At 32.9% G+C, this 13,966-nt stretch overlaps 7 protein-coding genes and 1 pseudogene across 8 annotated transcripts, besides 4 other annotated features; 3 read left to right on the top strand and 5 right to left on the bottom strand.

The window, feature by feature from the left end:
- Positions 1-37: 37 nt before the first annotated feature.
- Positions 38-6,973: a mobile genetic element.
- On the bottom strand, positions 243-569 carry TVAGG3_0698230 (uncharacterized protein; the record flags this gene model as incomplete). The annotated part of the gene is made up of 1 exon (XM_001298618.1): positions 243-569. The coding sequence occupies one exon, from the start codon at positions 567-569 to the stop codon at positions 243-245; it is 327 nt and encodes a 108-aa protein (XP_001298619.1).
- TVAGG3_0698220 (uncharacterized protein) lies at positions 724-960 on the bottom strand (the record flags this gene model as incomplete). The annotated part of the gene is made up of 1 exon (XM_001298619.2): positions 724-960. The coding sequence occupies one exon, from the start codon at positions 958-960 to the stop codon at positions 724-726; it is 237 nt and encodes a 78-aa protein (XP_001298620.2).
- Positions 1,009-1,449, bottom strand: TVAGG3_0698210 (repellent protein 1 family; the record flags this gene model as incomplete). The annotated part of the gene is made up of 1 exon (XM_001298620.1): positions 1,009-1,449. One exon carries the CDS (start codon positions 1,447-1,449, stop codon positions 1,009-1,011), a length of 441 nt encoding a protein of 146 aa, XP_001298621.1.
- On the bottom strand, positions 1,480-2,263 carry TVAGG3_0698200 (annotated as a pseudogene). The gene has a single exon. A coding segment is annotated over exon 1 (784 nt).
- On the top strand, positions 3,557-3,817 carry TVAGG3_0698190 (uncharacterized protein; the record flags this gene model as incomplete). The annotated part of the gene is made up of 1 exon (XM_051243274.1): positions 3,557-3,817. One exon carries the CDS (start codon positions 3,557-3,559, stop codon positions 3,815-3,817), a length of 261 nt encoding a protein of 86 aa, XP_051089861.1.
- On the top strand, positions 3,842-4,345 carry TVAGG3_0698180 (uncharacterized protein; the record flags this gene model as incomplete). The annotated part of the gene is made up of 1 exon (XM_051243273.1): positions 3,842-4,345. The coding sequence occupies one exon, from the start codon at positions 3,842-3,844 to the stop codon at positions 4,343-4,345; it is 504 nt and encodes a 167-aa protein (XP_051089860.1).
- On the bottom strand, positions 4,759-6,630 carry TVAGG3_0698170 (organellar and viral DNA polymerase type B; the record flags this gene model as incomplete). Its single annotated transcript, XM_051243272.1, has 1 exon — positions 4,759-6,630. The coding sequence occupies one exon, from the start codon at positions 6,628-6,630 to the stop codon at positions 4,759-4,761; it is 1,872 nt and encodes a 623-aa protein (XP_051089859.1).
- Positions 6,974-9,003: 2,030 nt separating the features above from the next.
- Positions 9,004-9,025: a mobile genetic element.
- A 342-nt stretch (positions 9,026-9,367) lies between these two features.
- Positions 9,368-9,405: a mobile genetic element.
- Positions 9,406-13,004: 3,599 nt separating this feature from the next.
- Positions 13,005-13,286, top strand: TVAGG3_0698130 (ATPase activity, coupled to transmembrane movement of substances; the record flags this gene model as incomplete). The annotated part of the gene is made up of 1 exon (XM_051243271.1): positions 13,005-13,286. One exon carries the CDS (start codon positions 13,005-13,007, stop codon positions 13,284-13,286), a length of 282 nt encoding a protein of 93 aa, XP_051089858.1.
- Positions 13,287-13,933: 647 nt separating this feature from the next.
- Positions 13,934-13,965: a mobile genetic element.
- The last annotated feature ends 1 nt before the right edge of the window (position 13,966 follows it).

Raw genomic sequence — 13,966 nt, 5'->3', positions numbered from 1 at the left:
TTTAATCCATACGTTAATTTTTAATTTGCTCGGCGAAAGTTAGTATACATATCTTGTGTATGGAGGCGCGCAGTGTCTCAGTACACCACTTAGCTGTTTTGACAATTTACAAAACTGTTAACGTATATTTTACAACACAAACGACAACACCAACTTAACCTTAAATATTTACAAAGCCGCCAACCACTTCACTTCACTAACGTTTTCACAAACGACTTCACTACTGTAAAAAATAAACGTTCTCACTTACAAAAGTATTGCAACTCTTCCCATTGCTGTGCTTCACACAATAGTTCATATTCTTCAGTATCGCTGCTGTCGCTCCAATCGTCAGAGTCAAAGTCACTGTCAAAATAAATGTTAGTAAGTTTTGACAAAGCTAATGAAACACGTTTACCGTTTGTATCGTATGCTTGTATAAACTTTCCATTCTTCATTCCTTCATAAACGCTCAAACTAACTTTACCCTTTCTCCCTCGTATCTGATAGAATGTATTTTCACGAGGAACGAAGAACAAATTCTTGAACTCATGACCGTTGTAGTTTGTTATCTCAATAGTTTTCGTCATTTATATAAAAATAAAATAAAAAAAATAAACTTAAAAATAAATGATATCACCACTCCCACACGTATGAAAACATAGCACAAAAATAAATTTAGGTGAAGTGGTGAGATCTCACCTCTTTTTTCACCTGTTTTTTCACCCACTTGAATTCATTGCTTTATAACTCTCTTCCTTTCTCCAACTCTTCTAACTTCTTCTTAAGTTCAGCAATGTTGTCCTCATGAAGTTTAATCTTTCTCAAAATTCCTTCTTTATCTAATGGTTGCTTTATCTTTCTAAACTGAACTCTACCATCCTTCATAGTATGAATGTAAAAACCTTCTGGAATAGTTCCTGATTTAATGTATTCTACCAAAAACTTTTGTTTCATTGCTTCAGTGACTTTAGTCGTCATTTCAATCAAATAAAAATTTTAATATTAAATAAAAATAACGTTATTTTTTCAGTAAGGAAACGCAGGAGTTTTACGATTTATTTGAGGAGTAGGTTCTGGTTTAAATGTTGGAGTCGGTTTAGGAGTTGACTTTTGAACAGGAGTTTGTACTTCCATAGGTTCAGGAGTCATTGAAGGTTTTGCTTGTGAAGGTGTTGGAGTTTGTTTAACTTCAGCTACTTCAGTATTATTTACAACATTTGCTTTATTTCTTTTCAACATCATAACTGCTCCTGCTGTAGCTAGCAAACCTAGTGGGAGACCATATCTTATATAAGGACTTGACCAAATGCTATTTTTGACAGGAGCTGGTGGAACACCTAACCTTGGTGAGACTGCTCTTTGCCATTGTGCAGCTCGTAAGAAATATTCAATAGGTGCTCCATAATCGTTTGGTAAAGTTTGTTTCATAGATGGTGAAGGTTCACGAGAGCTTGATGAAGAACTCATTTATAAGCTTTAAAAATAAACGTTCATCCTTTATTCCTCACTGTCGTCCGTAGCTAAGTTATAGTCATCTAATCTTATTATGGGGATGCCATTAGTACGCACCTGAATGGCAAAGCAACAATCCCTCATAAATCCAATAAGTGGCTTTGGTACGTTTTCAGTTGCTAGTTCAATAGGTCCTTTAACAGACAATTTGTATGTTATTGGAGCAGTAGATGTTTGACCTTGCTGGAAGCAAAAGTCCACTTCTGTTGGAAAACCACATAAGAAATGTGTGTTGTCATAGCTATCCCATTTATGTTCCACACTACCATCATCCACCAATGACCTCATAACATCTTCATTAAATCCTATCATATCATTGTTTGTATTGCAGGTTCGCAACCATTTCATAAAATACAGGTCCATATGATTTTTCAGGTTCTGCAGGCATATTTCCATAAGCTCCCATGGAAAGCTGAAGATATTTAAACTTAGGGTTCTCAAAATTAACATAATAGTTGTCTTTCTTTCTAAATAGTGCCCAAATACTTTTAACATTAATAGGCGTATAAGCTGCTGTAAATGTTGCACTTGAACTATCTGTATTCTTTGAGAATGAACCGTCCATAGGAATCCAATCCATAACTTTAACAGGAAAACATAAAGCCTCGTTTGTATAATGTTCTACAAGTTCTGTATAAATGTTAGGGTCTAAAGAGAATGACTTTGGATGAATGAAACATTCATTAAAATCCATCTTTGTTCGAAATAGTTGCTGGGTTACAGTTGTAATAGTAACTGTTCCACTAGCTTCTACTGCCTTCGTTATCATAGTGAATGGTTCATTCCATGGAACAAATTTATTTGTCGGTGGATTTGAATCTGAAGCAAATGCAACTTTAAGAGTTGGATTGAAAGCAATGATATCATTTACAGATATAGATGTGCATTGTAAGGCGTCGCTACTGAACTTTACTTTAAGCTGAATGTTTCCTGCAAAAGCTGGAATAAATCGAATAGCTTCTAATGGAAGGAATCTTCTAACAGGAATTCTTAAACGAAGCTTAAAATCAAATGATTTTCCTGCTGTAATTGGACCACTAACAATTTGTCCTGTTCTGCATGTTCCCGAATGACTCCATACATCTTCATGTCGAGTCTTTGAGAAAACATCTACTTTCTTTATTTGTTCGGTAGTTTGTGAGTTTGAAGTTATATATGCTTCTTCTCTTGCGTTGTCTTGAGAATATACGATACGACCATTTGCAAGGATTTGATATCCAGCAACTGCATAGAAAGCGTCATCGAAACCAATCCAAAATCCTGGTGGGTTTGTTTTATTGGAACCTGAACCAATTTCTTTATCTACAATAAATTGACCTTCCATTTTATACGTAATGAATGTATTGTAAAGGTCCAACATATTTTCACCAGGAGGTGAGAGATTGAATGTTACCCATGTGTTATCTTTAGCAGTTCCAGGTTGTGATGGAATCTTTGCGTCAGAATATTTTCTATTAGTGTCACCAATTTGAACTGCATTGTCTATGATATCGAAATATGAGCGAATCTGATGAATATGCTCTGCTGGAGTAAATTCGTTTAGCTGTTCGTTCTGCATGTATTTACTTCAGATAAAAATATCTATTTACTTCATTATTCTCACTCTTCTTCTTGGCATTCGTGGTGGAAGTTGTTTCTTGACATTTTCAATGAACTGTACATTCTCTTTTGTCTCAACTTCTTTCACTGGTGGGTCAGGGTTCTTTGACTCGGTTTGTTTTTCAATGAAATTCACGAACTTTGCAATAAGCTCTTGGTTCGTTATTGAAAGTACATCTGGCTTCTTTTCTTCTGGTTCTATTGACTCAGTTTGAACAGAAGGTTTTATATGGGCTTCGTGGACTTCACCCTTGCCATACACCTTAATGTTGTCGCTTTCTGCATTCGCTAATGGAACCTTTCTTTTTCTTACGTATATTTTACCATCTTTACTCTGACTTACGTAATAGAAAGGATGTTGTATTCCTCTTGCGTCATTTAATATAATAGACTCTCGCTCTGATTTTGACAAGCTCATTTTACATCGGTTAAAGTTTTAATTTTGTTTTTTATCTGCAGTCAAATGACTCAGACAAGCCCTACGGACAAGACCCAAGGGGTCATAGATGTTGAAGCATTGAAGAAAGAAATTCGTGAGCAAATTTTATCCGAACTGAAGGAACAAAAACAAGAACAAAAGCCAGAGAGACCAAAGAGAAAACTTAGTGAAAAACAACTTGCTGCATTAGCTGCTGGAAGACAAAAGAACCCACGTTTGCTGGCGAAGAAAGCTAGAGAAGAAGCTGAAGCAAAAGCTAAAGAAGCTGAAGCAAAGAAAGAGTAAATGGTTTATTTTTATCCGAATTAAATGTATAGACAAATACCTTTATCTGTTGCGTTCAGTAGTGAAAACCCTGACGTCAAAATAAAGGGGAACAGAGTAACGTTTAAGTTTCCAACAGACTGGATTGTGAACATAAATGAAGAGAAGTACATTGGCATAACATCTATGTATATAACACGTGCTTTCAGAAAGGTTGACTTTATACTTCAAGTCGAGATAGAAAATGACGAACAGTCTTTAAGCGCCCAAAACATTCACATATACAAATACTTTAAAGACGATACAACATTGCAACAATGTATGATTTCATTTAATGAGATGTTCGAGAAAAAGTTTAACATTGAAGTACAAACTTTACAGCCTTTACGTGAGTTTCTTGCACAACTGAAAGAAGAAGGTAGTCAGCCACAACTTATAGACTTTCATTATGAATTTAATGAAAATGAAGATGGAACTCATGACTGTCAATTCATTGTATTCTCACCATTCAATGAAGTAGCTAAAAAGAAAAAAATCCATTACGTATAAGATTTCAAATCTCTGAACCAAGTGATGATTTCAAGAATGTTTTCAATTATGATGCAATGCTTCCGAGGAAAAATGAATTTTCCGAAATTAGATTTCCAGGTATTTGGGATAGAAAGCAAGCTATATTATATTCAAACTTAAGTAAGGGAGTTGAAAATGAGTTCATTGGTCATACAAGAACTTCACCACTTCCTAACCCTAAATACTATAAATTAACTGGCTTCAATCGTGAGTTTTGGATAGACATGTTCTCCACTCATGACCATAAAGCACCTGTTTTGCTACCTCCAGACCATAAGGACTGTCTCTACATTGAAGCACAACTCTTAAACTCTACCATCGCAGTATTGTAAATGACCACATGGGCTTATTTTTATCACGAATGACCTCATTGCTGACAAAAATAAATGACCTCAGAACTTCAACTTACGAATAAAGCTTGTTTTAGTCGTTATTGAGAAGTTAAACTTCTCTTCAAAGCAAGGTTGACATGACTTACATAAGTCAAATCCAATCTCTTGACCGTCATAAAGTGCTTTGTAAAGTTTCATTAAACTGAACTCAGAGTCTTTGTCATATGTTCCTTGCGGAACCATTAAACCTTTATCTTCATCATAGAAACACTGAACAGAGTCAGGAAACATTTCATTAGCGGTTAAAGCAATAACATCTTGCTTCACGCCTTTCATTCTGCAGTGAAATGCAACTTCATTTAAATCATTCGTGAGTAAGTCTATGTAAGTCTTCTTTCCACAAAATATTGACTTGTATGCTAAACTTTGTTTTCCAGGTGTGATTTCTGCAAAGTCGCTATGAAATTGACCAAGGTTTTTACCAATGAGAACTCTTCCATAACGTTTCTCAAACTCTTCAGCTAAACGAGGGATATCTTCATTGTAGAGATGCATACTGTCCGTATCGCTATAAAAGATGTCCATTCCTAAGTCCTCAGCAGTACAGAATACTTCACACATTATTCTCTTCGACATAGACAGAATGTTAACACCAAGTGGACAGAAGTTAAAGTGTCTGCAAATGCTTTTCGTTAGCTTGAAAATAGTTTTATCTGAACCATCCAAACCTTCGAACTTCACTATATGGTTGTAGTTTCTGATGGCATATCTTATAGCATCTTTGTCATTTACTATGGTTATTTTTGACTCAATAGGAGATAGAATAGTTTTGCCATAAATACTGTTCAGAATGAGCTTTATATTTTCTTGCAAAGGATTTCCTTCTTTCTTATACTTTAACCTTAACTCAAACAACTTCTTTACTTCATCTCTTATTCTAATATCTCTGTTTCCATCGTAATAGTATCCTTGCAACACTTCACATTTGACACCTTGATATTTTATGAGGTCTTGTAATGTTATATGGTCAACATACATTAAACAGCAAGTGTTTGAACTTCTGGGAACGTTAAGTTCTGGATTTAGTTCAGGGTCACAAACTATTAAAGGAAAGTGTCTATGTATTCCAATCTCTGTTATCTTAATGAGAACAAAGAAGCCAGACATAAACTTTTCACCAATGGGTTCCTTTTGGTCGTCATCGAATAAATGTCTCATGAGATACTCTGTGCTTAACATTTCTTTCTTCATAACCTTTGGAATACCTTCTAAAGTATAAAGTCTTGCTATAGCTGATGGATATAATGAAACAGCGTCGAAGTCAGCAATGAGTTTCTTTTCGCTCTTTTGTTTAATGTTATCTGACAGCATACATCTTCCACCTTGAATACAGCGTGAAATAAATTCTCTTGGTTTATTTGAGAGGTCATATAAATTTCCATTCGGGAAGTACACTCTGTTCTCAAACAATTTGTTAGCAATTGAACAAATACTAACGTAGTCATAAACGTTTAAATCAAATTCTTTCAATATGTCATTGCGGAACTTAACAAAACCTTCTCTTAAAATTCTTACATCTTGTTTGCAATAAAATGTGCTATACTTTTCTAAGTCGAAGTGGTTCTCATCTATTCTGCAACCTTTGATGGAATCTATGTTTTTCATGAATGTATCTGCATCCCGGATAAACTTACATGCTTCAGAAATGACACCAGTTCTGTTGTCATTTGCTAACAAAACACTGCTGTAGTAGTTGTATGGAAATACTTCTTTCGGTCCTGTTTGTAAGTTAAACATAGCAGGAAATAGTTTAAGCTTCTTATTTATAACACTGTAAGAGTCTTTTATAATAATTGCCCTTCCTTTATATAAGCCAGTTATTTGCATTGTTCGTGAACCTTTAATGATGGGAGTTCCTTTCACTTCTGTCATGTGTCTTAAGATGAAGTTTATATCATAACTGAGGTTATGGAAATATATTAAACTCTTGTCAGGAAGTCGTCCAAAAATTCTGTTGCACAGTTCTGACCCCAAATGCTTTCACTCACTGAACCATCTTCACTGTCATAACATATGTTAAAAGCTTTATGAAAGCCATCGGTACTGCACTCAAAGTCAGCAAAGAAAACGTGCTCAGGAATGAACTTGCACTTATTTTTATTTACTTCTTTTGACTCGGCTTTCTTCTTCAGTTGTACACAATACTTTGGAGCATATGTCAAATCTTTAAATGGTGCAAGGTTCTGTTTATATAAGTCAGTCGTATATGTGCAAAACATGACCAAAGCCACATACTTAGGCTTGCATTCAGACCCCAGAAAGGTCTCTCTATTTTTTCAATCTTCTGAGTCTTGTCGTTGAAAACTTCAAATGTCTTATGAGAAGCTGAGAACTTTGTAAAATCTTTTGAGATTTTTTTGATACATGACCTGGATCGAATCTTTCAAGATGAGAGACGCCAAATTCTTTAAAGACAGAGACACTTTTGTTATCTCGGTCTTTAATAATCTCTTTAACATCTTTCAAGATATTGTATTTCTTTAATTGCTTCAAGATGATTCGAGTTTCAGCACTTTCCATATTGTTGGAAGCTCCGGAATACTGAGCATGCTGTCTGTTTCCACCAATATGGTTGATGTTCACGCATGCAAGAACTCTTTTTGTGACAGCATCGAGCGCAGTTACTGTACAACTTGGCGAGTTTCGCCTGTGCGTCCACTTTGCATCAATGGATAAGTATAACCACTGAAGGACTTTCTCGACAGCATTAGGGAAATACTTTTAAGTCTTCTAATCTTATCGTCACAAAATCTCTGTTGTCTCATGACACCACTCTTCACAGGGGCTTAGTTCCACAAAGAGAAAGAAAGCGAGCACCTTTTGTATATGGCATTCCGGTCATTATGCAAGCACCAAGCATCTGTCGCGCTGAGAGTCGAGACGTTCGTGGAGTAAAATGTTATGCATTGCCTTTGTTTTCCGTTTTGGGTGAACAATATGGCCCATACAACAACAAAAAAATGAAATCCGCCAAAGTGAAAGTTGAATAAAAAGTAATAATTAATAAATATATACTATATCATTAGATGAATATTTTGGAATAACATTTTAAAATCGAGGTTTTTCAATGGATAACGGTTCAATCAAAAATTTGACCCCATTTTAGAATCTACATTAAAAATGGAACATTTCTGTCTTTTCAAAATTCCAAAATAACGTTTCTATTCCTCTCAAAAGTAAAAACAAACTTTATTGGGGAAAAAATATTTTTATTTTCCAATAAAAAATGAAAACCTTAAATGCAAATCTAATTTTGCTGCTTTTGTTTGTGATTTTTTGGATTTCGAAAAAAATTTGAAAATTCAGACAAGTTACCATTAACACTAATACGTTTCAGCGAGTCGGTCCTATCAGAGAAATTTTCATAAATCGGCGATATAATTTATTATTTCAGCAAAATATTCTCAGATCCAACTAGAATAAGGTCAAATTATACAAATTTAGCAAAGGCTAGTTATCCTACCTATTCAATTAACTTTAATTTTAAATAATTCAAGACAATTCTCAAAATTACCTTAATAATCGCGTTCTTCTTCGCAAAATGACGATTCCTCATTCCATACCAGCATAACTGAGGGCTTGTGCTCACAGAATAATACAGATAATTTACTTATTAATGCAAAATTTAGTACCAAAAAGGTAATCATAGAAGATACAAAAAAAGTTTCTTTATTTTGATTGCTGATTTTATTTCTTCTAAAATTTACCAAATCTAAAAAATCCAAAATTGAATGCTATTGAATTTCATGTTTATGTAACATATACTATTTATTATATAAGGAATAAAAATTTATAGTTTTAATCAAAAATAAAGGTGTACTAAATGCATACAAAACAAGGTATTTTTTACTCATCCAAAATATGTTAACAGTGCTATTTATATAATCAATATTCCGAATTTCGAAATCATTTTGATGAAATCTTTATTTTAAAATTGAGTTGACTGTTAAAATCACCCAAGAAGAGGGATTATTTCAATGAAAAGTACATAAAATAGCAAACGCACAAGATGGCACTATGCAGCTTTATATTGTTATACAGGATGAACATATAAAATGTTTGGAAAACACTTACTTCGTTCTACAAATGTGTATCTCTTTATATCAAAGATTCTTCTCAAATTATTGAGAGACTTCTCTCAAAAAAGGAAAATTTGATAACTAAAAAAAATATGGCATAACCTCTCGTTTTGCATAGATATATATTTACATGGTCACAGAGCTTATTTTCATTGTCAAAACTTAAAAATTTTTAGTGGACTATACCCTTAACATTTTTTGCGTAATTGTCGTCAAAAATTAGGCGTAAAGCAAAAATTGATATTTCATATGGTTTTATGATAGATAAGCATTATATTCCCACTCATTATATTCGTAAATTTGAGGTTTATCCTTCGCTTTTAAGATCATTGAATTTGATTTTTATATAAAATAGTTATATATTAGAAAATAATATGAGTTTATGTGATATTATTTTTCAGAAGATTTTGTGTTCTTCTTCAAAATTTTTTTTTTATTTAAAAAGAATCTTTACAAAATATACATTTACTTTAATTAATATTTAAAAACGTGCTCTATCAAAAGTTCCAAAAATTCAATATTTTAGCTTTTCTGAGGTGTCACTTTTGATGAATTTCTGTTTACAACATCGAAGTAAACATGTCATTTAAATATCATATAGAATTTTGATAAAGCAATTATTAATTAAATCTGATTCATAGTTATTATGCATGCATATATCTCGATATTATTTAACACGAATCATAGAAAAATAAAAAATGTCATCAATAACAAGTTTAATTATAAAGTGATCATGATACTGATTAATATGCCATATTTTTTCAAAGCTATAATTTTTATTCAATTTCTTTTTTCAATTCCTTCACAAAAAGAGCTAAGTAACACAAAACATTCTCAAACATTTTATCGAGAACTTGATCAGGAATGTTGCTGTAGAATGCCAGCAGGCTGTAAGGACTGTACTCTATGGATTCATCACAAAGCAATTTTCGTATGAAAAATGCTTTAGACAAATGTAAGGGTGCATGTGGCACGTCTGCCCCTATATCTAGCCTTAAGAGTATGATGGATGAATATGGATCCCATAACCCCTCGTATTACAAAAAATTCTAATTCTAAATCCAAGAATTTCACGTTCTGGTTCTTCTACTGAAGACATAAGGCTAATCACTGGAATTCATAAATTCGGTCTGAATAATTTTAAGGCTGTTTCTTCATATGTCGGAAGTGAAGAACAAGAAGTCAATGCACACAGAGGTGGAACAGATCTCTCTGTCCATTAATTAATAAGAGTCAATGGTCTCAAGAAGAAGATTCTCTTCTTATTTCATCCGTGCAGCAATTTGGAGATCATTCATGGACCAAAGTTTCAAATGTTTTGGTTGGAAGAACAGATGTTCAATGCAGATATAGATACCAGCTTATTTCAAAGAAATTCCAAGAGATCTTGGTATCCAACCCGATGAATTTATGATGAAGATGATACAAAATCACGAGCAAAAGTCTTCTCCAGTTGAATTTCAGTCTAAAGTTGAATACAATAATATTAGTAATGGATTCCCTCAATGACAGTAGCAGTTATCCTACCTGTTTGGAATGCAATATTCTGGCTTCATTGGAACACTTCATTTGCTTGACCTTATTAAGACAAATAGTATGGACCCTTCAAGTTTATTCATTTTGAGCTGAACTTTGATGAATTAGAAACGATTAATTAAATGTTATTTTGAATTATTGTATTTCATTCCCGATTTTTTGACTTTCATATTAAAATTACTGTGTGTTTCATAAACCGTAACATTTGATCTTAAAATTTTAAAATGAGTTCAATTTCTGAACAACTTTTTTGAAACATGGAAAAAATACAGCCCAGCATATCCACATAGCGTAAATCCATATACTACTATCCACTGTGTATAGTTAATGCTTCTGATATCGATGCGACATCAATGATATATGATAAAAAAATATTGTCAATAAAAAACAATCAAAATATGCGAAATTATATGGAAAATTGAAATTTTGGCGGAAAAAAAATCATTTTTTCATTGGATATGTTCATGAAATGTACTGCAAAATGTAGTGCAGATTGGGTAATAATGCATAAAATAGTCTAGTATCTTTAGGTTTTTTCCAATATTCATATGATCCCAAAATGAACAGCTGGGATCTGAGAACAACTATCTTTAACTCATTTATTCGAGAGAACTGGTGAAAAGTTTTATGTTGCAAACTTGCTTGAGAGATTGTTATTTCTATAATACAAAACTACATTCATATAACCCATTGATACTTTTGCAGATGTGTCATGAAGTAATTTTGTCTCAATAATTCAAAAACACCTTGATTTTAATTCCGAAAGCTGGAAAAAAAATGGCGCAATAGTAAAGATATACAAAGAGTCTTGTGATTAAAGATTTGAAATCAAAACAATTAACCTTTTGGAATTGTTAGTCTCCTGATTCAAAAAAAATTGAGAGTATTCTCAATCTTCTGAAAAGTTGAGGGATTTTGAATTATTTATTAACCTCGGAAAAAATTGGATCAGTTGATTTTACGATCTAATTGAATGAAATGCAACGATCTTTAATGATGCATAGTAAAGATTTGGGTAAGATCACCCTGGTTTACTCCTTTAGATGCTGGATGAGGATAGTCATTCAGATGCGCATGAAGTCATATCAGTATTACCCTCTTTCTACATTTCAGTTTCTCTCATCTTGCAAATATCGTTGATGATAAGCATGTTAAGATTATTCCATCACAAAACTATTCATTTTCTCAGTATTCATCAATCAATGATTATCCTCAATCAAAATCAATTACAATTCGACCGGATTCATATGATAACAGTCTTATTGTAATATATCATATAGAAAACAATCATCCAGAGCTAATTTGTTATAGAAATTCAACTAAATTTTAAATATTAAGGATACATTTGACATTAGCTCATCAGATAATTTTTAAAAAGATCAATATCACAACAGTTTCCAGCAATCACTTTATCTTTCTAAGAAAAATTTCAAAAATCCAAAACAAAATTGGTGCAAAGGCATCTATTTATTCATTTCAAGGCTATAAAATTCGTCATAAATTCATATGGGAAGTTGTTTATTTGCATCTGTTTATTTCTTTTATGGTAAGTAATTTTGATATTCTAAGTAATTGGATGCATAACAAGACATTAGTACTGATGAATACATCAGGTATTAGTGATATCATTCTCTGGACAGGTTTTGTGTTAATAGATCTTTGTTTTTGTGCTGTTTCATCTTTTATTTTTGCAATTTTGGAAACAACACATGATGCATACAAAATTGCACAATGTAAAATTTGGAGAGTTGTATTTATTCTTACTTCTGGCTTCTTTTGCTATATATTTCGTTGGAATTTGCTTTGTTCCGCTTTTTAACACTCCAAAAAAGTTTGGACTGCTTACAATCTACTATTTACTTATGATTGAAGCTGGATGGCCTTTGATTTCTTTCCTGGATTCAAATATGAAAACTTAGATTTATTATTTTCCGGCTTGTACGGTACAGAGTTATTTTTCACAACATGGGATAGACAAATTTAGATCCTAGAGACACCCATATATATCACATTCGAACAAAACTCTTATTATTGCTTTGGTTATTCAAATAATTTGTTATTTTACGAATCTTGTTGTTCTTAATTTTAATATCTCCTAAGGAGTGGGGTATTCCTGAGATAGAATAACAAAAATGTTCTCCTTGACAGCTTGGAAACGATTTTGGAAATCAAGAAAAGATATGGCACCTGCAAATTGTGGTGATACCCCCTTTCTTTCTGTCTCTCACCTAACAAAAGTATACAAAGGAAAGAGAGTTATAAAAAGCTATTGATTCCCTTGACTTTGCTATAGGCAGTGGAGAAAAAATTTTGATCATTGGCCCAAACGGAAGCGGAAAAACAACATTATTATCTTCATTAACAGGAGCCATTCCTTGTGATGAAGGAAAACTTAAGGTTAATGGATTCAATGCTGATTTCGTTGATCTCCAGAAATGTACTGGCTTCTGTTACCAAGAAAATGTTTTTGCTGAAGGATTGACTGTGAAGGAGCATCTTGAGTTTTTTGGTCGATTGAGAGGAGCTAGTAATGAAAAGATCCAAGATCATATAGATTATATAACATCAAAAACTTAATATTGATGATTTGTTATTTAGTGATCCGAAAAATCTCTCTGGCGGCCAGAAAAGATGTGTTTTCTGTTGCTATGGCATACATCGGAGCACCTTCTTTTAGTAATCTTGGATGAACCTACGTCTGGAGTTGATGCTTACGAAAGACAGCTTCTTTGGAAGATGGCTTCTTATTTCGTGAACACTACAACGATAATTGCAAGCCATAGTCTGGAAGAAGGAGAAAGTGTTGCAAGTAGAGTTTTCGTGATGGACGAAGGAAAAATAATTTTCATGGGAACACCTTCAGAGTTACGAGCAAGATACAAATGCGGCTACAGACTGAATTTTGATGGATAATGAAACGCAAATTGTTTGATAAAGCAGAAGAAGTCTTGAATTTCATTCAGAAAATAGTTCCAAATGCTGTTTTTAGACTATGAGATGTCTGAGTCAATAATGATCCCTGTTTGTGACGAAATTCCAAAATTGTTAAATTTATGGATGAAAACGTTAAAGAGTTGGGGATAAATGGATATACAATCACTGTTGAAGCACTTGAACATATCATGCTGCGAATGCTTGCAGACAAAGACCAGGATATGTCTGGATCTAATTTTGATTAGACCATGTGACAATTTTCTTGTTTTGTTAACTATACAAATTGTATATAATTGAGATTGATTTGTTAAAATTAACCTCAATCCTCCTTATTTTTTCACTTTAAAAGGAAATTAATGTAATAAAATATTTTATGTTGTTTTGATGTACAATTCATTATTTGTCTAAATTCGATAACTATTTCTCATCCTACTTTGGAAATGCAAAAGCATACTCAAACTCAGAAGACTGAAAATCATCTTTATTTTCCTCATATTGTTTTGATTTCATTCAATGATAAAGTATCCGCTAAATACTATAGTTCATGTATACACATGTTGTACTATGTAATTTCTTGTTAAACTATCCATTTGGCAAAATACATTCACTTGAAGTATGCTATAATTTAAGAGTCCACATTACCACTCTCTGACATGCTG

The sequence above is a fragment of the Trichomonas vaginalis genome, chromosome III, assembly GCF_026262505.1.
Source record: "Trichomonas vaginalis G3 chromosome III, whole genome shotgun sequence".
Taxonomy (NCBI): Eukaryota; Parabasalia; order Trichomonadida; family Trichomonadidae; genus Trichomonas; species Trichomonas vaginalis.
The sequence above is the reverse complement of the archived record's forward strand: the minus strand, read 5'-3'. Positions and strand labels throughout refer to the sequence as shown.